This window comes from Panthera leo, chromosome B1 (assembly GCF_018350215.1).
Source record: "Panthera leo isolate Ple1 chromosome B1, P.leo_Ple1_pat1.1, whole genome shotgun sequence".
NCBI lineage: Eukaryota > Metazoa > Chordata > Mammalia > Carnivora > Felidae > Panthera > Panthera leo.
In genome coordinates this window covers 61,590,483-61,615,451 of record NC_056682.1, presented here as the reverse complement: position 1 = coordinate 61,615,451, position 24,969 = coordinate 61,590,483, and the positions used below count along the sequence as shown (strand labels likewise).

Sequence of the window (24,969 nt, the reverse complement as noted above, 5' to 3'; positions counted from 1 at the left end):
TATCTCAATTAAAAAGATTAAAAATTAAGGGAACACTATATTGAAATGGTTCTGTAAATAACCACTCTTTTGGATAGGACATCTTAAACTCTGGATAATGAATGTTTTGAAAAGGTTAGTCTTTAAATAGAAAGTACATTTTAAGAATGAGCATGATGAAATTACAAAAGAAGTTACTATTGGACTGTGCTAAACTGATACCCAAATTCATGATTTAGTTTCCATATTGATGTTCTGGGTCATGTTCAGAGGTCACCTAATTTTTCTGGACTAGACGCTTCCTGAAAGAAAACACAAAAACAATTATATCTGTATTTCCATCTTGAAACAAACAGGTGATGGATCAAAAAAATAGAAACTAGTATATTGATTTTACTTTTCTTCCTTCTCCTCTTCTTTTTTTTTTTTTTAACGTTTATTTATTTTTGAGACAGAGAGAGACAGAGCATGAACGGGGGAGGGTCAGAGAGAGGGAGACACAGAATCGGAAACAGGCTCCAGGCTCTGAGCTGTCAGCACAGAGCCTGATGCGGGGCTCGAACTCACGGACCGCCAGATCGTGACCTGAGCCGAAGTCGGACCCTCAACCGACTGAGCCACCCAGGCGCCCTTCCTTCTCCTCTTCTTAAGAGTGACTATTATTTAGTGATAAGTGCCAAATACTGTTCTAAGTGCTTTAAAAATGTTAAAGCATGTAACCCTCCTTCGAAACCCTTTGAAGTGAGAATTAATATCATACCTATTTCACTGATGAGAAAACTGAGCCACAGATGTTAAATAACTTGCCTAACATCACCCAGCCAGTGAGCAGTGGAACCAGGATTCAAGACCTATCAGTTAGGCTATAGGATCCATGCTTTTTACCATTCTGCATACTCTTATTTATAGTAGTTAATTTTTGGAGATTGATATTTAACTAGGATTCTCACTGAAGTTCCATCATAGCTTTAGCAAGTAAATTCCAACGTTATTTTTATTATTTCACAGGAGAAGAAACCGAGTTACAGCAAAGTTAACAGCTTGCCCAAAGTCACTAAGTACTACCAGAAAGAGCTCAGGAATCCTGACTCTGTAGAAGCTGCATTTCCTGTACCACCAGATACTGTACGAATCCATGTCATTAATCAACTGAATTAGTTCATCAATGCTGTGCTTTACTTTAGAGGGATTTGAGATATTTTTAAAATATGTTATATTTTGCATAATATTATGGCATGAGTTTGGATAATTGTTGCAGATTGAAATGTGGAATGATGTGGAGAAATGGCCAGTGAAAATGGGAAACGTAGGCGGAAGTTATAGCTCCATCACTGTGTCATCTCAGCTGCCTGTAAAATAGATGACACCTGTCCTGTTAAGCATCACACGTTACTGTGGGTCACTGTCAGTTGGCCGGAACTGGTCACATGGTTCCAACTTGACTGAAAAGAAAAAGAAAAGGGAAGACGCCTCATGTACACAGGGTATGGTGAGTACTAGTGATTTCTATGATACCTTTCTTCACCTCTAACATAAAAATATAGTGCCCTTCTCCTAGCTTACTGTATGGATTTAATGCATTTGGCGTTTAATATATGGTACATGCAGTACCTGTACACATATACTAGGCAATATTACTCTTAAAAATACCTACTTGAAAATGAAGAAATACTTAGGAAAGCCAACTAGCTCAGATATTTGGGCTTGGAATTTTTTTTTTTTTTAATTTTTAGTGTGTTTTTGCTCTGCCATACCCCTATAGTAATAATAATAATTGCAGTTATTTGGTGTTTACTGTGCCCCAGGTATACATGCGTGAATTGATCTTAATGCTTACAACGACCTTATGATGTAAGCACTATTTATACCTGTATTTAGTAATATGAAAATATTATAAACTGGATCATTTGTTTAAATAGATGTGGAAAAAGCTTTAAAAAGATAAGCTAATTCTGTCAATATATTTTGAAAACTTCAGTAGGTCTAGTGCTCTCCCAGTTTAAAACTTGACAGAAAAATATTAGCTTTGAATGGGCACTTACTATACGACAGACATGATGCTCCTGCTTTAAATGAATTTTCATATGAAGTTCATGCCATTTTTCTTGCATCAACAACACTAAACCACATTTGACCGACAAGAAATGTGAGACATAGATTTCAAACCCAGGTTTGTGTATGTGTGTATTTATGTGTTTAAAGATTTAGAGGGTGATTCATCATTTAAAAATATATTAAAATAAATTTCGCAAGGATGTCTGAAGAGTTGAATATGGGTATGATGAGATATACAGGTTGATGAAATTTTTATGTTTTTCACCTACAGTTTTTCTTTTTGTCATTTTAAATTATGTTTCATGATGTATTGATTTATATTCTTTACTTGTTAGCTTTTTACTGAAGCATGAGGCAAATAGGGAAAACAGGCCTTAGGTAACACAAAGATGCAGAAATTCATATACATTTGAGGAGAGAGAATAGGGATTATTCAAAAAGACTATTCCAAATTGCCTTGCCCCAGGAGAGATGACATATTGTTTACAATATTGTTTACAGCTAACATTAAAATTTTCTTTTTGGAAGTGTTTTTTGATTCAATCATTGATAAAAGTTTGATAAATTCAAGTAATAATTTATGAAATATTTTAAAACAGAAGTAAAAAGTTGATATTATTTCATATCAAAATGCATACCAGTATGAATGAAAATGTTTTTTCCATTATGTTAACCTCAATATCAGCTGTAGCGTTAAATAAAATAAACTGCAGGAGGCTCATATTATTATTTATTTATATATTTGTACCATGGTAGGTTATAGATTTTAGTGTTTTCTTATTTCATCTGAGAAATATAATATGCTGCAGTATATTTCCTTCATCATGAACAAGCAAGAAGAGAAATAAATGTGAATTGACCTAGCTAATGCTAGGTCTTTTTAAATCAAAGACAAAAATGCTGTTAATTGTGCGTGTGTATGTGTGTGCATGCAGGTACTTTTATGTATCAGACAAAACAAATGCATTAATGATGATGATTCTGTTTGTTTGTTTTCTTTCTCTACTTCTTCCCCAGGTAAATATTAGGGGTCTCACAAATGGATTAAGCATGGGGCCCTGAATTACCCACTGCATACAACCACAGTATCATTCATGGTATACAAAACAGGTCATCAAAATATTTATTTCAAAACAAATGCTTTTTATAAAATTTCTAAGTCCACTCTAAATAAACTATGAACAGACTATACGACTCAATGTTTATATTGCGTTACTTTTCACATTCTTTTGAGCTTCAGATAAAATGAAAATATGTAAATATTTATACAGAAAACAAATAACTCACTATCTGTTTCATCAATTAATCAGAAAATTCTAACGATTTTGATATTTGGGCTTGATTGATTTTATTTTATTAAAAGATTAGCAGAAGCACAAGGTTTGCTTTACATGTTCTTTTGATTAATATTAAAATGTTTTCTACTGTTTTTAATTTGGCTTGTTTCCCCGATAGTGTTATGTAACATATCTAAATTTCCATTGTAGATATGCACAGCAAAATGTATTTATGAATTTCCACATTAGATTTTTGACAAGCCAGAATTTTTGATATGTTATTTGTATGTTTCTACTCTTTTCTTCTAGTAACTTTAAATATTAGTTTGTCGTGATCCTGACTCTCTTGTAATTTTTAACTTGCACATGTGCTGCCTATAATATACAAAACCACAAAATGTTAAGGTAATTTGATTCTCTTTAACAAAAAATGCTTCCTTAAAATTTTGATTTTGTATCAAAGACTCTTCTTAAGTTTTTAAAATACATCATTTTAAATCCAAATGAAGTCTAGGAAATAGCTTGTTTGATTTTTTTCTAATTCTCAATGCAATTACATTATGTTATAGGCTAGGAATAAATGTATTGCCTATTTTCCACAGTAGAATATTAATTTCATGATTATTTTGTTCACCAGTGAATTTATAGTGCCTAAAATTGTGCCTGGATTAGAGTAAGTGCTGAATATTGGTATTTTGGGGATAAATAAATAAGTATAGTTGTATTGAGTTAAAAGATACGAGATGAATTAAGTGATGATCAAGAGACCTAATATACACCACAAATAGAATATTTATACACAGATATACAAATATTGTATACAAACATATACATTGCATAAGTTTAATAATGTAAATATTTTCAATTTTATATTTGCTATTGAATTGGTTGCTTTCCTGGGAGCCTGAAAGATAACATTTCTTTAAAAAAATAGCTTAATTTCAAGGCCACTATATTTGTTACTTTAAGTCCATTTATTAAACCTCTACTTAGAATTTGTGGGATCTTTTTGTCTTCTTATAACTATCCATAACTTATATTTTATAATTCCTATACATGTATCAAATAGATAAAATTAATCTATCACTCTTCAAAATTGCTGTTGCTATAGAAACTTAGCTCAGTATTTTAAATATGCTATCACAAAAATGGGTTTAAAAATAACACCATCAACAAAAAAAATGATCTACTTTGGAATTCTCTGACAAATGAAATAAATAAAACAAGTCAACAAATAAAAATAATTGTTAATGTATACAGGAAAATAATATCCAAGATGCCAAGGATTCTGATTTTGAAATTCAAAATTTTCAAAAAACTTTCCTAGCTAGTTTGTGATGTATTCATTTTTAAAAAATCAACGAAAATATTAAGAATCCGTCGTGCTATGTATAACCCAGAAAATCATTAAGAAACGGTGTAATTTGGTTACAAGATTCTTTATTTTGCAAACTATACATAAACAGTAAAAAAGAAAATGCATTGTACTTTAAATATTACATAAAATCAACATTAAAGTTTCTTTTTTAGTGTGTATAAATCAAATGGAAATAATTCACCAATTTTACCTTCGATGAATTGTATATTGGGAGAAAAGTTGACCCACTGCTTAAATTATGATACCAATGCATAAAATTCAATAGGTTTTTCCATTTGTATTATGGGCACAAAACCATAGGTCTGATATACTTAAAAGTGATCGTTTGCCAAAATGTCTACACAATTAATTAACATGCTAACTTAAATACAGCAATTAAAGTAATTTTTGTTACAGTTAAATCTTAAATGCTACTCTACACAATAATCATAAACAAGTCCACATGGCAATTATGTAACAATAGAAAAAAAGAAAGAAACATTTTCCATTTTCTTCATTCCAGCAGCAGTACCTTTACTGGTATTAATTTGTTAATTAGGTGTGCTTATATATTGCCTAATATCCTATATTGGTATGCATGCTAAAACCTTTCTATTTCTATTTTGCAAGGCACCATACAATACGGTCTCTAAGTTGCGGCACTAGTAATTAAAATGGCATAATTCTAGGATTAAATGCAAAATTTTATCTGAATAAGAAATAAAATAAGAATTAAGACTTTTAAATTTGACATTGAGGCAAATGACAAACCTTTGTGAAAATGTAGTTTAAATTAATCTTTCCTTTTGTCTTCCTACTTTAAATTCTGCACCCTAAATCGCTGGTCAGAAAGATAAAGAAATCGAGAAAGGTAAAGAAATCATGCTGTTTTAGAATATAAAAGAATTCTACATGAGAACGCTATCCAACTTAAAATAAAAATTAGAAAGGACAACGAAGTTTTTAACTTTCAGAATCCATGGTTTTCCGTACTTGCCATTTTGTAAAGTATCCTAGCATATCCAGAATAATTTCATCATTGAAAACATCACTATTAATGAAAACACAATGGAGGACTCTACACTTGTTACCGTTTTTCTTACCCGTCGGTATCCCCTCACTCACTGTAAATCTAGGAAGATGCTACCTTGGAATAGCAATTAAGGTCATGCTTAGTTTTATAAAATACTTGGGACCCAGGCCACTAATAAGTTATTGTAAATTTAACTTAGAATATCTCTCAGAAAAATAACGTATACAACCTCAAGTCCTGGTTGTTGTTTTGCTTGTGGGAGATTGACATAGTTGGTTCTTATGAAAATTTGTTTATATCAGTAGCTCTTCCTAATGTTTTTTCCCCTCTGGCTAGACTCCATATGCGTTTTCTTTTTCTCTAAGGCATATAAAAACTCAAGATAAATGATTCTTATTTAAACATAAAGTCCTATGACATTAGCTGCAATATTTGAAATAATTATACAAAATATATGTGAGTTTTAGAATCCTTTTGTTTTAGGGCAAGAAGATAATTCTCAATAGGTTATCACTTTGTAAATAATAGAAATGTAGAATTTATAGGTCTTAGCTCTCGTTAATCAGATGTACCCATCATGGTCATCACCATCATCATCGTCATCCCCTTCGTCTTCATCATCATCTTCAATTTCATCTTCATCATTCATAATATCGTCTTCATCATCTTCATCGTCAGTCCATTCATGGAAATCTCCACTTGCAAAATCTCCAGAGATCTCAAAATCAATAGCTTAGGGAAAAAAGTAAACATTATTATTAATGTCATTCGATTGAGTAATGGGATAATTTCCTGAGATACATAAAATTCTGATGAAAATTAAGCAAATTAGTACAATTTTACTTTGGCCTTTAACTTATTTAACAAAGGTAAGGAAAAATCCACTCTCTATCATTTGTTGGAATTTGTGTCCTAAAGAGCTGAATCAGTAAGGAGATCTGATATGCAAGGTTTCCAGTTCAGTAATATTGATCTTAGCCCAGTTTTTATAGAGGCTCATGTCAAACTTTGAATTTTACAAAGAATTTTAAATTTCTCCAATTAGTGTGGTAGGCAAAATAAATGCTCCTTTAAGGCCTTCACTTCCTAATCGGTAAAACCTGTGAATGTGACTTTAAATGGTAAAAAAAAAGCGACTTTGCAGATCTGATTACGTTAAGGACCTGGAGATGGGGAGATTATCCTGGATTATTCAGATAGGCTCAGATGATCGCCAGCATCCTTAAAATCAAAGAACCTTTCCATATTGAGTCGGAGGGAGTTGTGACTAGGGAGAACAGTAAGAGAGATGCAACGTTGCTAGCTGTGAACTCGGAGGAAAGGGTCCATGAGCTAAAAAATATGAGCAGCCTACAGAAGGTGAAAAAGGCAAGGAAACAGATTGTCCCCTAGATCCTCTAGAAGGTATGCAGCACTGATGACCCTCAGATGTTTAGTTCAAGAAGGCCCATGCTGGACTTTGGACACACAAAACTGTTAAGATAATACATTTGTGTAGTTTAAGCCACTAAATTTATGGAAATTTGTTGGGGTACCTGGGTGGCTCAGTTGGTTAAGCGTACTACTTCAGCTTAGGTCATGAGCTCATGGCCATGGGTGTGAGCCCTACATTGGGCTCCATGCTGACAGCTTGGATCCTGGAGCCTGCATCAGATTCTGTGTCTTCCTCTATCTCTGACCCTCCCCCACTCATGCTCTGTCTCTCTTTGTCTCTCAAAATAAATAAATGTTAAAAAATAAATAAATTCATGGAAATTTGTTACAATAGCAACAGAAAACTAACATAAGTAGTCAGTACTTTAAAAAATATTTGGATTTATTCATTACTATTTATAGAGGCCAAATTGTACATATATCTCATAATGTTTATTTTTCAACCCTATGTTAGTGTGCATTTATTTTCTACCTTTTTAAATATTTTAGTCTTAAAATTTTGAGGTAGCTAATTAAAACAAATCTTATTAATGTAATCCATTGTTTATAAATTGATTTTATAATACAACACATTAAAATTCATATCTTATGTGAAGATAATGTTATTTCTATCCTCCTACACAATGTCTCTTGTTAATAATTTCAAGATGCTAAGAAAACTCAGAAGTCATGTTCTCAAAACAGTTTCTTTATTCACTCATTGAATTCATCCCCATATAGTTTTTATTTTCATCATTGATAATTGGCATCACTGATAATTGGTGTAATTAATAATGCAGCCATTTTAAACTACATATTACAAAGATATGCTCTTTACATGTTAAGGTATGTTAGGCATCTACTTAATACTACTTTATCTCACTTAATTCTAATAATGTTGGCTAGAAAACTAAAACCAAGCTATTAAAAATATTATGGGATAAATACATGCAGAAGAGGCACTTAAGCACTAGATGTCATTACCTTTATATAGTTTACCATTTATATTTTTTAAATGATCACGGTCTATCAGTTTAAAAATTGCATAAAGTAGCAGCGTTATCAACAATAGCCAAGTTACGGGAAGAACTCAAATGTCCATTCACTGACGAATGGATAAAGAAGTGGCATTTATGTGTATATGTATATGTATGTGCATATATATGTATGTGTATGCACATACAATGGAATATTACTCAGCTACCAAAAAGAATGAAATCTTGCCATTTGCAGTGTCGTGGATGGAACCAGAATGTATTATGCAAAGCAAAATAAACCTGTCAGAGAAGGACAAGTACCGTATGGCATTTAAGAATCAAAACAGAGGAACATAGGGGAAGGGAAAGAAAGATAAAATAAGATAAAAACAGAGAGGGAGGCAATCCATAAGAAACTCTTAGCTAGAGAGAACAAACAGGGCTGTTGGAGGGGAGGTGGATGAGAGAGATGGGCTAAGGAGTGCAGTTGTTGGGAAGAATGTTATATGTAAGTGATGAATCACTAAATTCTACTCTTGAAACTAAAGTAATTTGAATTTAAATAAATCTGGAAAGAAAATAAATAAATACCACTTAAAAGAGACAACTAGACATTATCTAAAATACAAGATTGACCAAGTACTTTATTTTCATTTTTGGCCATGCATATTGAGACACAATCCATTAATTCCTAATATATATGTGTGCATGAACATGGGAGTGTGCATGTTGTGTTTGTGTGTGTGTGTGTGTGTGTGTGTGTGTATAGCTAAATGAGTTTTGTAATGAAAACTCATCATACAAACAAAAATACTCATTTGAAACTTGCATTCTAAAAAAAAAATTTATGAAGCAAAAAGATACCACATTTAAAACTTTAAAATACATGTGCATGATGTGCAACTTAACTCTAATATTATTTTTAGATTTACACATAAAAAAGTCACCTCCATGAAAAGAATTAGAATATTAATTATATATATATAATTATATATATTAATTATAATTACCTTTCAAACATTTAAACTATATTTTTCCTACCCAAATATAAGGAGATATGCTCATATAGCTGCAATTTGTGGACCTTTCCTTCAAAAACGTTAGCTTTTCTTTTGTGAATGAGCCCACATACTCCCTAGGTCAATTTCTCCAAAGGTATGCAGACAAAAGGGTTCCATATGGGGACAAGGCACACACTGGAGTTAGCCAACTTGGAATAGAGTGGATGACAAGAATATGCTGTACTTGAGAGGAAAACAGGAGGTATTTAACATTTCTGTATATGAAATAGTAAAAGGAACTCACCTTTTAATTCTTCTCCCTTCAAATACTTAAGTAATGCATTCTATTTATTATTTACACAAGGTTTTCATATGCTAGGAGTGACCCTTTTTGTCACCCCTCCCTCCCCAATATATTCTACATTTTTTGCATAGAGTATGTCCTCCTTAAATGCTTGGGCAAATTAATGAGATTCTTAAGAACTCATCTTGTGCTTGAGAAATCATTAAATAAGCAATCCTTATTCTTACCACAATCTGCAACACCATTTGTTCTGGATCCCATTACTTCATTTCCATATCTGTCAACACACCAGCACTGTCCAACACTGCCATGGCACTGTGCTGGCTTGTAGTAACCATCTTCATCACAGAGGGGGATGTACTGTCCTGTGAAACACACACACACACACACACATGCACGCACAATTATAAATAAGTTGTGTTTCTATTTGATGGTCAGCACCTATGCATTAATTCACTCAAGATATACACACATGGAGTTCCCCCTCCAGGCTGTGAACTAGTGGTATATGTAGAACAAAATAGGTAAGGTTACTGCTGTCATGAGGCAGGCTATTTACATAATGAACTACTTTGTGTTTCTTTTGTTAAGCAAATTTATTATTACTCCTTCTCATTCTGCAAAGGGTACTCTGTTCTCAGAGGTATAATACAGAATTAGAACCTGGGTAATGCCGTGTGTATTACATCATCCAGACCACTTAGAATGGCACACCAGACCCCCTACCATCATCACTGCCTACTTTCTCTTTTCTTTCCCCCAAATTTTCCTTCATATATTCCAAGCTTTTTCCACATCAAGCTGTTTTGCCCAAATTCACCACTGCTTCATCTCTGTATTTATCTATTTCTCATCTGGAATCCCTCCCTCCTTCCTTCCCTCCCTCTTACATTTTAATATTGACTTAAATGTGACCCCTAATATGCACCCCTCTCTTAAACTGGAAGATTTCTCATATGCTTCTTATAACGTGGTGTGTGTGTGTGTGTGTGTGTGTGTGTGTGGTTTATTATTACGTGCTTTCACCACTATAATGTGATATCCTCTCTATTGGGAATTTTGCATTCTCTTTGTTTTGAGTATTATATTAACAACTCTTAATCAAGTGGGAAAGACAGACATTTATTTTCACATCTACAATATCTAACATAATACCTGGCACGTGGCTAATGATAAATGTTTAATTCATAACTTAGAAGTGAATTCACTTTCTTAAATGTTTATGCCGACACAACAAAGTAAGGCTTAGGAAATTAGAAAATTTTCTTGTCTTTCCTGACTATTCTATTCTCTCAGTGACCAGACACACTCTAGTTATCTAGTGAGAGAGAGAGACAGAGAAAAAAAAAAAAAAAAAGCAACCACTGAATAAATCAATAGAACATGAAATTCTTTCCATTTACTTAGTCTTGTAACCATATGGGATCATAATATTACCTCTTTAAATAAAGTTTCAAAATTCTGATCAATAAATAGTTTAATTTTAATATTGTAATTCATTTGAAAGATTTGGAGTATGAGACTATCAGTGAAGTAGACAGAATATTACCAATATAGAAAACGTGAAAACACAGTCTGTAGATTTAAGGCCAGCAAAAATTAGAACAGTTTTTTCACATTCTTATCTCCATCTTTGTTTTAATCATATTTTTTTTAATGTTTGTTTATTTTTGAGACAGAGCATGAATGGGGGAGGGGCAGAGAGAGAGAGAGAGAGAGAGAGAGAGAGAGACAGAATCAGAAGCAGTCTCCAGGCTCCGAGCCATCAGCCCAGAGCCTGACGCGGGGCTTGAACTCAGGGCCGCGAGATCGTGACCTGAGTGGAAGTCGGACGCTTAACCCACTGAGCCACCCAGGCGCCCCTATTATCTCCATCTTTTAAAAAGCTATCATATCTTGACATCTTTGACATAAAAGTGTTATGATGTAGAGTTAGTGTAACCATTAATTTATCTTTAATGTCAGTACGGCACACTATCTCTATATAACAACTGATAACGGTTTCAGGTAAGTACCGTATAATTCCAAAAAAAGAACTATTTAGGGCATTCATTCTCTAATAATGATTTCCATTTTTATTATGTAAAAAGAACAAAAGTTACTCCTTCCAAAGGCACTAAATATGTTTTCATTTTTTTTTTAAACTGCAAATAATCAAATTCTGAATTTTGGTACGTCTAAAATATTTTTCAGTTGAATTTCAATGGCTTTTCCCATTGTACATGGATAAACTTTGTTTTGTGGAAACAAAGAAACCTATGTATGACTATCATTTCATTTTTGAGCTGTGGTGTAGTATGCATTTTTTACCAGAGCTAAAAGAAACATAACACATTGTAGTTTTATCATTAGTAATTCTTTGTATCTAAAAGTGCTTTATTACAAAAAAAATAGCCTTTTCATTTTGAAGTAAGGATTTTCAAGTAATTTATAAAAAACTCATTTAAACATGCAATATTATAATTACGAAGATAGCGTGACATAATAATTCAATGAGATTCAAAAATATTAAAAATTGTGTTCTGTTAAATACTCAAGAGCATTAATATACATGGAAAAGACAAAACAAAAAACATCGCATATGTGGTATTCTGCATTGGATCCTAAAACAGAAAAAGGACATCAGTGGAAAAACTGGCAAAATCCAAATAAAGTCTAAGTTTTAACTAATAGAATTATAGCCATGTTAATTTCTTAGAACTGACAAACAGACAATGGTTATTTGGCACATAATAAGATGGTAACTCCGGGGGAGGTCGAGTAAAGGACATATGTAAACTATGTACTAATCTTTGTAAAATTTCTTTAAAATTATTCAAAAGAGTTTATTTTAAAATTTTATGTCTAGACGAATAAACAAAATAATCACACATAATAGTTTAGTAATTTCTTGATAGTCAAGCACTCTAATGTTTCAAGACTTTCGGTGAATTTTGTTATCTATCTATCTATCATCTATCTAATACATATATTTACTTGCTAAAAGTAAGTTAGTAAAAAGTGCTGATGAAAAACACTAGAAAGTTTATTCAAGTTTCTTTGAGGTACTACGGCATGCTTTCACCCATCTCTCTCTCATATTACTTTATACATGTTAGATTATTATAGATATTATTACATATATATTATATATTACATATTACATATCATATATCATATATTAGATATTAGATTATTGTAAGCATATTAGATTATATATTAGAATATATATAGATCATATAAATATTATATATACATTATTATAGATATATTAGAATATATAAATATATTAGATTATTTTATATGTATTAGATTATTATATGCATGTGTGCACCATTATTCTTGAATTGTTAGCCACAGAATTAGAATGAAAGTTTCTGCTGATGCTTTAACTTTAGCATTGTTTAAATCTCTTTTTTCACTTAATAACTTTCAAAATGAACATTATATTAGGGTAATAAAACAGACATAATATCTTTCAATAGGTAAGATAATAAAAGTAAGTTTAATGGCTTTCAAAAACTTCATAAATTTTGTTACTGAAATTTAGTGTCGTCTATCTTTGTTGGATTAATATTGATTTTATGTTGCTGTTTCCCTGGGGTTATTTATGTAAGCAATAAAGGCTTCAGAAGAATGATCTATTACTCACCTAGGAGCTTCTTTACCCCTTGCCGCTTCTGAATATTGCTGAGCTCCGTCTGGCAAGGTGGGTCTGCAATGACATTAAAAGCGTTACTTCAAGGATTATAGTTAAATAAAAAAAAGAATAATTTCTATGATATCAAACCTCACCTGGTCTTTACACGGCTTTAAAAGACACATATGATGTATTATTTCTTTTTTATGGAGTACGTACCTATACGATACATGTATGTGTATCTATATGCATACTTGGAGGGAGAAACAGAGGCAGGGGGAAAGAGACAGAGAGAGAAAGGCTTTCCTAATTATTGGTATTAGATTATCTTGATTTTTCGCAGACAGACCAAATTGTATAGAAAAATGCAGAGAATGATATGAAATACTTATATGATGGAAAATGGTTCTTATCGTTTACTTTTAAATGGTCAATCAACTCAGCAATATAAATCCGCCTGAGGGGCTGGTGTCAAAACAATTAACTGATTATGTTTTCCCTTTATTTAAAACAGGCTATAAGATGTAGAGAAATAGCTTTGCATTAAAAAAGTAATCTCTAAAAAAAAGTCAATGCTCTTTCAGCTTATATCAGACACACTATTATAAGTTTTGATACTGAATAATGCTGACAGGCTTTGGTCTCTTTAGTTCTATCCAGATACTTCAAGTATATATGCAGTGTGGAAACAGGACATATTATAAAATAATTTCTGATAAGCCATCTTTTAAAAATTAAGCAAATTTAGAAATAAAGAATTGCCTTTCTTTTCGAACTCAACCACTTAAAGGAGAACATTTTCAGATAAATATAAAATTCTAAATGGACACAATATAGCTTGGCTTATATTATTATTATGTATTATTACATATATTTTATATAATAAATATATTTTTTAATTTATAATATTCAAATAGTTCAACGTATTTTATGCTCATATTCTAAAAACCTTCTATATAAAAAGGCATCTTAAATTATTGAAGCAGAAAACCAATAGGAACTAGTACCTACTTTCCCATACTACAACATTTTAGGGAAAAGGCAGGGTATAATCAATTCAAATAATTTAAAAATATTATATGAATTTGACAATATTCAGTTATTAAATTTTCATGTAAGTAACAAAGTGTAATGAGGAAATGAGACAAAGTGATTAATATATGTATATATTTAATTTTTTTAATGTTTATTTATTATTTTTGAGAGAGAGAGAGAGAGAGAGAGAGAGCACAAGTGAGAGCAGGGGAGGGGCAGAGAGAGAGGGAGACACAGAGTCCTAAGCAGGTTCCAGGCTCTGAGCTGTCAGCACAGAACTGTGAGATCATGACCTGAGCCAAAGTCAGACGCTTAATTGAATGAGCCACCAGGCACCCCATATATATAGTTTATAGTTTAATATATATAAGCCAAACAAGTCTTTTTCCTTGGGAAATCTAATGTGAAGAAAAAGTAATTTTTTTCAAAGAGAGAGAGAGAGAGACTATACAAGAAACAGACTCTTAACTATAGACAACAAACTGATGGTTACCAGAGGGTAGGGGCATGCTGGAGGAGGGAGGGGGTGATGAGAAAAATAGGTGAAGGGGATTAAGAGTACACTTATGATGAACAATGAGTAATGTATCAAGTTATGCAACATGGGCTTATAGAATGGACATTTAAAATTTTACTCCTTCCAAATATAATAGAAGCCAGAGGAAATTTTTGAGCTGAAGTTTCAATATCATATTGAAGGCATTTTTTTCTAATTACTATGGACTAGTTATTGCAAAGTAAAAATAATATTTGTATATGTTTGCTATGACATTGCCTGAAAATCCATGTACATTTGATTCTCTCGATTAGTGACCTCACTGAATAAACATGAGTACCAGTCCCACAAACTTTGTATAAGGGAGCAATTTAAGATTTCACGAGTACACTGTACAAGATTCAGCTGTTCATCTACACATATTTAATTCTGAAGTATTTCTCCTATTATTTCTAAGGCAATTCTGTCTGGTCTTTAACATGGGTATACTACATATATATGTGTGTATATATATATATATATATATATATATATATATATATATCTTATTTATGTATTATATATTTTATATATTACTCTAATATATAGCCAAATATATTACATATTACTTAAATACAGTAAATAATAATTTGTTGTTTTATTGAATAGTAAGGAAAAATACATTCTTTTATAAGGTGAAACATTTGAAAGCATGCTTTTAAATAAATGGCTATTCTTTTTCATTAGATTACTTAATAAACTAATTCTTATTGTTATTCTTAGTGTCAGTTACCCTGATAGAGCTTTTTCTAACATTTTCTAGCATATTAAAGTAATAAAAATAATTAGCCAACTCTCCTAACCTTTGGGGAATATGTATAAATCCTTTCACCCACTCAGTTACCATTTATTAAATTATATCTACCATGTATTAAATAATCTCAGAGAAAATCTTCATGTGACTATAAAGATTTTAACACTTTGGCTGAATACTGCTTAATAGATGAAAAGTATTTAAAGCAAAATTTTTCTTTGGGAACCTTTCAGTTCTACAATATTACTGCAAAATCCACAAATGTTTTAATATAAAACTATTTATTTCTATAGAAGAAACACTGAGTTTTTCATAATTTTTTTTCGCAAACATGCTATCATAACACTAAAAAATTTAACTAAAATAAGATCATAGAAAAGACCAGATATCTTTTTATGGTGGATTACCAGCATTGACTTTTCTATTCTTTAAATGCTTTAAATGTATACTAGTTATTAAAACTATCATGTAGCTTTTTAGAAGTGTGCAATTACCTAGAAAGCAGAAATACAGTAATAAAATCAACAGAGTGCATGTGTGTGGGTGTAAGGTTTAGAATATTTTAATAAAGAAAATCTGTTTTGTTTAAAGTGATTTATAAATAGTTAAACTACTCTAAAATTCCTGCTGTTGACTCACTACTAATCAATTACTAAACTATTACTAATACATTAAAAAGTATTTGAGGTAGTAAAAGTCCCTACATAAGGTATTAGTGATTCATATGAAAAGCTGAGTAAAATTAATACACCTTTAAGTAGATTGTACATTCTCTTAGCTGTCAAGAATTAAAGTAAGGTGACAATAGCAGGTGTATCACATTAGAATAATTCCCTGTTTGTTTTTTAAAATTAGGATCAACCAGTCAGAATGCCTAAAATTCACAACTCAGGGAACCACAGATGTTGGTGACGATGTGGAGAGAACACTTTTGCACTGTCAGTGGGAATGCAAACTGGTGCAGCCACTCTGGAAAACAGAATGGAGGTTCCTCAAAAAAATTAAAAATGAAGCTATCCTATGTTCCAGTAATTACACTACTAGGTATTTATCCAAAGGATACCAAAATGCTGATCCAAAGGGGCATGTGCACCCCAATGTTTATAGTAGCGCTATCAACAATAGCCAAAATATGGAAAGAGCCCAAATGTCCATCAACTGATGAATGGAGAAGGATGATGTGGTAAATGTATACAATGGAATATTACTCAGGTATCAAAAAGAATAAAATCTTGACCTCTGAAACGTGGATGGATCTAGAATGTATTACGCTAAGTGAAATAAATCAGTCAGAGAAGGACAAGTATCAAATGATTTCACTCATATGTGGAATTTAAGAAACAAAACAGATGAACATAGGAGAAAGGATGGACAAATAAGAAAAAAACAGAGGGGGAGGCAAACCATAAGAGACTCTTAAATACAGAGAACAAATTGAGGGTTGCTGGAGGGGTGTTGAGTGGGGGATGGGTTAAATGGATGATGGGTACTAAGGAGGGCACTTGTTGAGATGAACACTGGGTGTTCTAGGTAAGTGATGAATCACTAAATTCTACTCCTGAATTACTCCATTATTACACTATATATAAACTAACTTGGATTTAAATAAAATAAAATAAAATAATAAAAATAAAATTAGCGTCAAAATTACACACACCACTGTTTCCTTAGTTTCCCCAAACTTTATCATAAAGTGAGGTTTTGGATCTTTTTTTGTTACCTACTTAATTTCAATTGCCATTAGATTGATTATATAAGTATGGTTTCACTGTTACATTGCATTTCCCAGTAAAGAAGGATGCCGAAGGAACTAGCATCATACCAGCTCTCCCAGGTAACTCGCCTCTTCCAGAGAATCAAGAGACACTTTCTTTGCTAGTGAATTTGTACGAAGCTAAGTTAGTTTTAAAAGTTTGAAAGGCCAAGACATTTTAAAATCAAACGAGTAAAAAATAACTTTATGGTGAATGCAGTGGTTCATTCGGCACATTTAATAAGATCACAAAATAGAACATTAAAACTCCGCAGTATAGTGATAAAAAACCCATTTATTTTACACCGTGGGCAAAGCAGATAGCAAATTAATTTTAATGATTGCTTTTAATATCTATGTTCTCCTATCTCTCTGTGCTTCTTGGTGGTTCATAATAGAAACTATAATGAAGTGCATTAATATAAAATACTAATTACTATTTTTCATCTTGTTTAGCATGTTTTGTATCCCTAGCCGAGTTATATTGTTTCACCTGCTGCTTATTTGCTCTTTTATTAAGCACTCTAATGAGAAAAATATCTACTAAAATGAATGGGATAAGATGTACTTTTTTTTTTTTAATCATGAAGAAATAGATAAAATTTGACATGCAGGTCAACTATCTGCATCAGTATGTGTCTCATCTTTTACCTTGCTGTCTCTGGAAGCAGTAGCACCATTCATTGTTCGATATCAAACTGTCCTTGTATGTGTCACAAGAATTGAAGAACGCCTTGGTACACTGTTCATTCTTATCAAGGTAAATGCTCCCGAGCTCTGACTGATCCAGTAGCAGGTCATAGTTTGTATCAAGTCTATTAAACATCCAGCCAAGCGAATCCTTGCAGATCGGCAAGATACTGGTATCAAATCCTAAAGGCAAAGGCAGAAAATGATTAGCGAAATCTGAAGGTCACCATCAGCAGCAAGCAAAGTAAAGGAAAATAATAGTTGGTTCCTGTTAGAGCACCCACTCAACAGTCAGACGTTGAGGCTTTAAATTCATCTTGGGTAATTAATTTCAAAGTAAAATGGGGATAGTAATACCTACCTTCAGGACAGTTGTCAGAAGCATCTAGTACGATTAGGCATTATTCAATGGCACTTATTTTTGTAATTATGTTAGATATATTTACCATTCTTCAAACTGTTTCTTAATAAATAGGTTGTCATTATGAATGTATTATTGAGTAATAATGTCCTATTAATAAAGAAATAAAATTCATTCCCATTCAAAGAAATTTTACAAAAAGTAAAATTTTAACAAAAGCAAAATTTAACACATAATAAGGAAGAATTTCATTAATGCTCCGTATCTTTGTGGAACCATGGCGATTTTATAAGTAATACATGTCCAGAGAAAGAATAACCATCATGTGGTTTATACAGGTACTCTGTCTTTTGCTTCTCTTAAGGCAATTTTTACAATTGCAAATATGCTGAAATGGGAGATGGCGGGGGGGCGCTGGTTGGACTCAGGTATAGAGAAATGATGGAAATGGGTTTGCATCCAAGGTACAATCTATCAAAATTTGGGTTTCTCTGGATAAACTTCAGGCCTGCTAACACTCCATGTCCTAAATAGCACCAGATACAATGTCAGTGTTTTGAAGCATAATTTAAAAATTTACTTTCAATTATTCTTTGTCAGGCTTAAATGATCTTTAACAGATATTTTGGTAACGCGGTTTCCTTTTTATTTGCTCTTTTCCACTCATTATAAGTGAAAGTAAAATAACAACTCAGTTAACTGGCATGAAAAAGAGGATGCATTTGGACTTGTGGAGACTTTCGGAAAGCTGGCTATCCAAAGGGTTTAACCTTCAATAGCAGGGGTTGAAGAGTAGTTTAACCATTTATGAATGAAATTCTCTCTCCGCTGCAGTTAATTTTATGTTCTAGTTGTACATAATCTATTTTAATATGTACCTTTAATTTAATTTTTATACTCCAAGGTGTACAGGTAATTGAAAATAAAGACATACACATTTAGGATTTAGTTTTTAAATCCTATTTAGCATTTTTAGGATAAATAGTATTACATTAAATAAGTCCTGATTGGGAGATTTGGGACTTAAGAAATTCTCATTTTAAACACCTTTATGGAATTCATTCTATTCATGTATCAGAACATATTGTGCTTTCTGTCCATGAATCACCATGCTTTCTATCCATGGGTTTCCAAAGGTAAAAGAGGTATTTGTGACTCTTTCGTAAAAGCATAAAGAAAAAAATCCAGTCATTTTTTTATTATTTGTATTTTTCTTTGTAAAATTGTTTGTAGAATGAAAACAAATTCTCCCACTCAAACAAACAAACTACAAGCACTCATGAGTTTCTCATTTCCTATTTACTTTTCTGGTCTTAACCTTGGTTCTGCAAATACAGGGTTGAAAATATAGATAAGGTCATTATTATCTTGGAGCTTATTTTTAAAACAGTATGGCTTGAGATACTGGTTGGGACTGTTCCTTACTGCCAGAAATTGTCAAATGCTCAGTGACCACATGAAGACAGGAACCCACAGCATAATATACTAACCACTGCAAAAGTATTCAAAGGAATGAAGTTCTTGGTGTGAGATTTCTGGTATGCCTTTGAGCCACACCCTCTCTCTCATCTCATTTTCTGGTACAATGGAGAAACCCAGTGGTGCAATTCTGCTTTTATGAATAAAAGATATGGAAAGAATACAGAAGAGCTATTACCCTTTGGTGAACAGTAAGAGTTAGTAAAGAGAGATTATCCTCTCCCTTCACCTAGTTATTGAGAATAGAGCACTCAACTGGCTAGTTTCCTAATGCTTAGCATGAAGGTTTCATTGAGAGCCCTAGTAAAGTCCACAAGTGTCTGCAAGGAGAGCTAAACATCTGATTTCCAGGTGAATATCTGCTTATCTACCTTGTGACTAGTCCTGGTCAAAGTGGGGAAAGAGCACTGGGGAAAGACAGTGGGTATAACATCTGTGCAGATAAAAGGCAAAGACTATCTGGGACTTAACCAAAGATTGAAGGCTCTCTCTCAGTATTTGGGATGCAGGGGTAGGTGAGATATAAGAAATTGTCCAGAGAAAGTGAAGAGAAGGCCAGCTGTTAGAGATTCATCATCTCATGAATGCTATTTAGCGACAGGCAGTGAAGAATCAGCAGTGAGATAACAGAACATTCAATTCTAGTGCACATACTCTGGCCTGTCTTTTTAGTACAATAAAGAATGACTGAAATGTTAGAAGAGAGTGTGACACCATCTGAATTTTGTTTTAAAAGGAAACACTTTCTGCCATGTGAATTATATGGGAGCAAGTGTGGAAACTGGGATGCCAGTAGGGAGTAACTGGAATAGCCCATATGAGAGATTTTTGAGGATTGTTCATATCATATCTTCATAATTGCTTGAGTTCCCTTTGACCAATCATCAACATAAATTTTACTTTATTTTTGAGTGCAATTTAATTTTATATTTTTAATTTTAATTCCAGTATAATTAATATATTGTATTGAATTAAGTTCAGGTGTACAATATAGTGAGTCAACAATTCTATATGTTACTCAGTGCTTATCATGATAAGTGTACTCTTAATCCCTTTCAATTATTTCATCCATCCCCCCATACACCTCCCCTCTGGTAACGATTTGTTTGTATTTTATGTTAAAAATCTGCAAAATAATTTTTAAAATTATCTCTGCCCAGATTTTATGATGTACCATGCAAACACCCTTGTCGATTTCAACACCTTATTTCTTCTTAGTTTTTCAATAACAATGAAACAGAAGTAGCCCTAACCTTTCAATAATTTTTGAAGCTCTATTTTGAGAACTTATTATACAGCACAGACATTCACATAATATAACATTTCTGAAAATGTAACATGTACAGATATTTAATAAATTTTAAACACAAGAGTTTACTCTTTATGCTACAAAGAAATGAAATTCTTACATAGTACATGTTTATTGAATGATCAATTTGGTAATGTGCAATAATGTTTTAGATAAAAAATGTCAAGGTATCTGATTTGTATTCAGGTCACTGGCCTGTGCCCTGGCATTATCTTGCATGGTTAAATTACTATATCTAGACTTTAATGCCCATATCTACATAATGTGGGGATTTTTCAAACATGATCTCTGTTACTTTGAAGATAAAAAATACAGTGAGTTTATATCATTTGAATAATATATTTATACAAAAATTGTGTTATAAGGTTAATCAGAATCATAAGTAACAGAAAAGGAGTAGACAAAATTATTTTAATATTCTAAATTAAATATATACTTTCAATATAATTCAATTCAGTTGATGCTACAAATATAAAATGAAATTAAATTGAAAAAATTGTTTTCTGACTTATCTTGAACTTTTGGAACAATACAAAAGTTGAGAGTTCTTGGATAACATAGTCACTATATATAACATAGTACAAATATTATACATATACGTGTTATATGCATTATTTTTACTATGTATATATGTAATATTCTTGATATATGCTTCAAGATCATTGTAACATGAAAAAAGTTGCTAGATTTAGACAGAGAGCTGATTTCTGTCACAGTAAAACTTACAGCTTTTGCCCAATTTCTGAAGTCTATTTTGTCTTACATAAATATAGTCATTTCAACTTTTTTATAACTAGAATTTCTATTATTATACTTTTAACTAATTTATACTTTTATACTAAAAGTGTCTTAGAGAAAGCACAACACGGAGTCTCACATTTTGTCCAAGTCTGAAAATCTCTGCCTATTGATTAAAGGGTTTAGACCACATACATTTAATATTATTTCAATATGGTTGTTTTTAAAACTTCATGTTGGTATTATTTTATTTTTCCTCTTTATTAATTGTTCTTTCTGTTTCTCTTTTATTTTTTTGATTAAATATGCTTTTTTATTTTTTAATATTCTTATTTAATCTCCACTATTAGTTTATGTGGTAGGCAAAATAATAACCCCTCAAAGATGTCCACACTCTAATCCCTAGACCCCTGTGATATTACATTGCTAAAAGGACTTAAGTTTGCAGATGGAATTAAATTGGCTAATCAGTTGACTTTAAAATTGGGAGATAATTGTGGATTATCTGGGTAAACCCGATATAATTACATAAATCCTTTAGAATGAAACCATAAAGTGAAACCATAAGCTTTTCATAGCTAATAGAAATGAGACAGAGAAAAAATGGCTTTGAATATGGAAGAAGGAGACCATAAGTCTAGGAAAGTGAGTAGTGTCTACATCTGGGAAAAGCCAACAAGGACTGGAATACTCCTATAACTTCAAGAAAATAAATTTTGACAACAACCCTACTGATTAAAGAAATGGATCCTCTCCTAGAGCCCTTCATACACCTTGATTTAACATGGGGAGACCTGTGTTGGACCTCTGACTTACAGGGCTATAAAATAATAAATTTGTGTTGCTTAAGCTACTAATTTTTGTGGTAATCTGTTACATTCATAATAGAAAACTAATGTAGTTTATGAGATATATTTGCTTTTTGATGGTTGTCAGCTGAGGATGTCCTCAGCTTTACAGTATACATCATTAGCTTAATCACAATCTTCCTTCAAATAATACTGTACCACTTCACATACGTGGTAAGAAATTTGCCGGGGTATACTTAAATCCTTTACCTTTTCTCACATTATTTTGCTATGAGGGTTACCCATTTTAATTCTATATGTGTTGCAAATTTCACAGTACATTGTTATGATGTTTGCTCTGAACAATGTATTAGCTTTTCCAAGTGATTAAAAAATGTGAAAAAAAATCCTTTATATTCAAGGAATTTTTTTTTTCTCCGTTGAAACACTTCTGACATGAAATATGGGTTTTCTACACAAGGCAACTCTCTAATACTCTGTGGATACCAACTGGGTGTCCTACAATTTAATTCAATTCTGACATTATCCATTCAGTTAGTACAGATCCAGCAGGTTAAGGGCTCAGTCCCACCGAATGCACCCTTACTTCAGATACCAATATCATGTAGTGGGTTCCCAGCTATTCACACTTCTCTCAACTTGACCACAGATTAGTGGGTTCCCATGACCCCTTCCTCAGGTTCCATAATTCGTTATGACAACTCACAGATCTTAGGGAAACAGTTTATGTTTGCCAGTTTATTGTAAAGGAAATTACAAAGAATAGAAATAAATACCCAGATGAAGAGATACATAGGGTGAGATATGGAAGGGTCCCAAATGCAGGAACTTCTGTTCCTATGGAGTTGGGGTGGACCACTCTGTCAGCACATGGATGCATTCACCAACTCAGAAGCCCTCTGAACACGAACCCCTCAGCTTAGGGATTTTTACAGAAGCTTCATCTAGTAGGCATGATGGATTATTAACTCAATAGTCAGCCTCTCTCCCCTCTCCAGAGGATGGAGGGTAGGGCTGACAGTGCCAGACTTCTAATCACAGTTTGGTCTTTATAGTAACCAGCCATCATCCTGAAGCTATCCAGGAGCCCGCCGAGAGTCACCTCATTAGAACAAAAGATGTTCATATCACCCAGGATATTCCAAGGGATTTAGGTGCTCTATGTAAGATGCTCCTAATATCCTCATTACTCAGGAAGTTACAAGAGTTTAGAAGTTCTATGTCAGGAACCAGGGGCAGAGACCAAATACAGATTTCTTATTTTGTCAAACATATTTCCCCCCCATGTTAAGCATTTCTGGCTTTCTACATTCTTAAATATAGATTCAAATTTCTGTGTTGTATAATTACCTTTTGTGTCAATAAACTCATTTAATATTTCTTGAAATTTCTCAGCTTTTGATTATTGAAAAGGTTTTTTTTTTTTCTTTTTCTGGCTTTTTTTTTTTTTTTTTGGCTTAATTTTTGAAGAAACATTTTTGTCAGCGACTTTCTTTCTTTTAACAGCTTAAAAATGTTCCACTGTATTGGGGCGCCTGGGTGGCGCAGTCGGTTAAGCGTACGACTTCAGCCAGGTCACGATCTCGCGGTCTGTGAGTTCGAGCCCCGCGTCAGGCTCGGGGCTGATGGCTCGGAGCCTGGAGCCTGTTTCCGATTCTGTGTCTCCCTCTCTCTCTGCCCCTCCCCCGTCCATGCTCTGTCTCTCTCTGTCCCAAAAATAAATTAAAAAAAAAAAAAAAAGTTCCACTGTATTGTGAATAGTGTTGAGGGGAAGCTAGCTGACATGCTGAGCTTTGCTCCTCTGAACAAATTTTTTCCTTCCCCCCCCCCCCCCCCCCCACCTCTGGTTGCTTTTAATATTTGCTTTTCAATACTGCCTTTTAGCAATTTACTTATGGTACACTTTGGGTTTTTTTTAATTTTTTAAAATGTTTTTATTTATTTTTGAAGCAGAGAGAGACAGAACATGAGCAGGGGAGGGCAAGAGAGAGGGAGACACAGAATCGGAAGCAGGCTCCAGGCTCTGAGCTGTCAGCACAGAGCCCGACTTGGGGCTCAAACCCACAGACTGTGAGATCATGACCTGAGCCGAAGTTGGACACCCAACCAACTGAGCCACCCAGGCGCCCCTTCTTATGGTACACTTTGGTTTGGTTTTCTTTGTTTCTGTTGCTTAATGTTTATGGTATTTCTTGCATGTGTGGGTTTATTATATTAGTAAAATCCAGAAAGTTTTTAACCATTATTTATTCATATAATTTTCTGAGGCTCTACACTTTTAGTATTCTTTTGAGACTTCAGTTACTCGTATATTAATCCCCTCTACATTGTCCCATGGTTCACTAAGACACAGAATTTTTTTTTCAGTTTCTGTTTTCTTCAATGTGCTTTAATTTAGATAGTTTCTATCATACACCTTCAGGTTCATTTTTCCCTCCCTGCTCAGTTCAATGTCTTTGTATTCTCACTCAGGATGTTTTCATTTCATTTA

General features: G+C 32.7%; 1 protein-coding gene across 2 annotated transcripts in view; it reads right to left on the bottom strand.

Annotated features, from left to right (window-relative positions):
- Nucleotides 1–4,745: 4,745 nt before the first annotated feature.
- SPOCK3 (SPARC (osteonectin), cwcv and kazal like domains proteoglycan 3) overlaps nucleotides 4,746–24,969 on the bottom strand; it is a 482,169-nt gene continuing 461,945 nt past the window's right edge. For both annotated transcript variants that reach the window (XM_042935123.1, XM_042935124.1), the window contains exons 8-11: nucleotides 17,744–17,965; nucleotides 13,028–13,090; nucleotides 9,624–9,761; nucleotides 4,746–6,433 (exon numbers count right to left, since the gene is read on the bottom strand). In XM_042935123.1, the coding sequence (XP_042791057.1) occupies nucleotides 6,264–6,433; nucleotides 9,624–9,761; nucleotides 13,028–13,090; nucleotides 17,744–17,965 (593 nt within the window). In that variant the 3' untranslated portion in view covers nucleotides 4,746–6,263. The remainder of the gene's footprint in view (nucleotides 6,434–9,623; nucleotides 9,762–13,027; nucleotides 13,091–17,743; nucleotides 17,966–24,969) is intronic.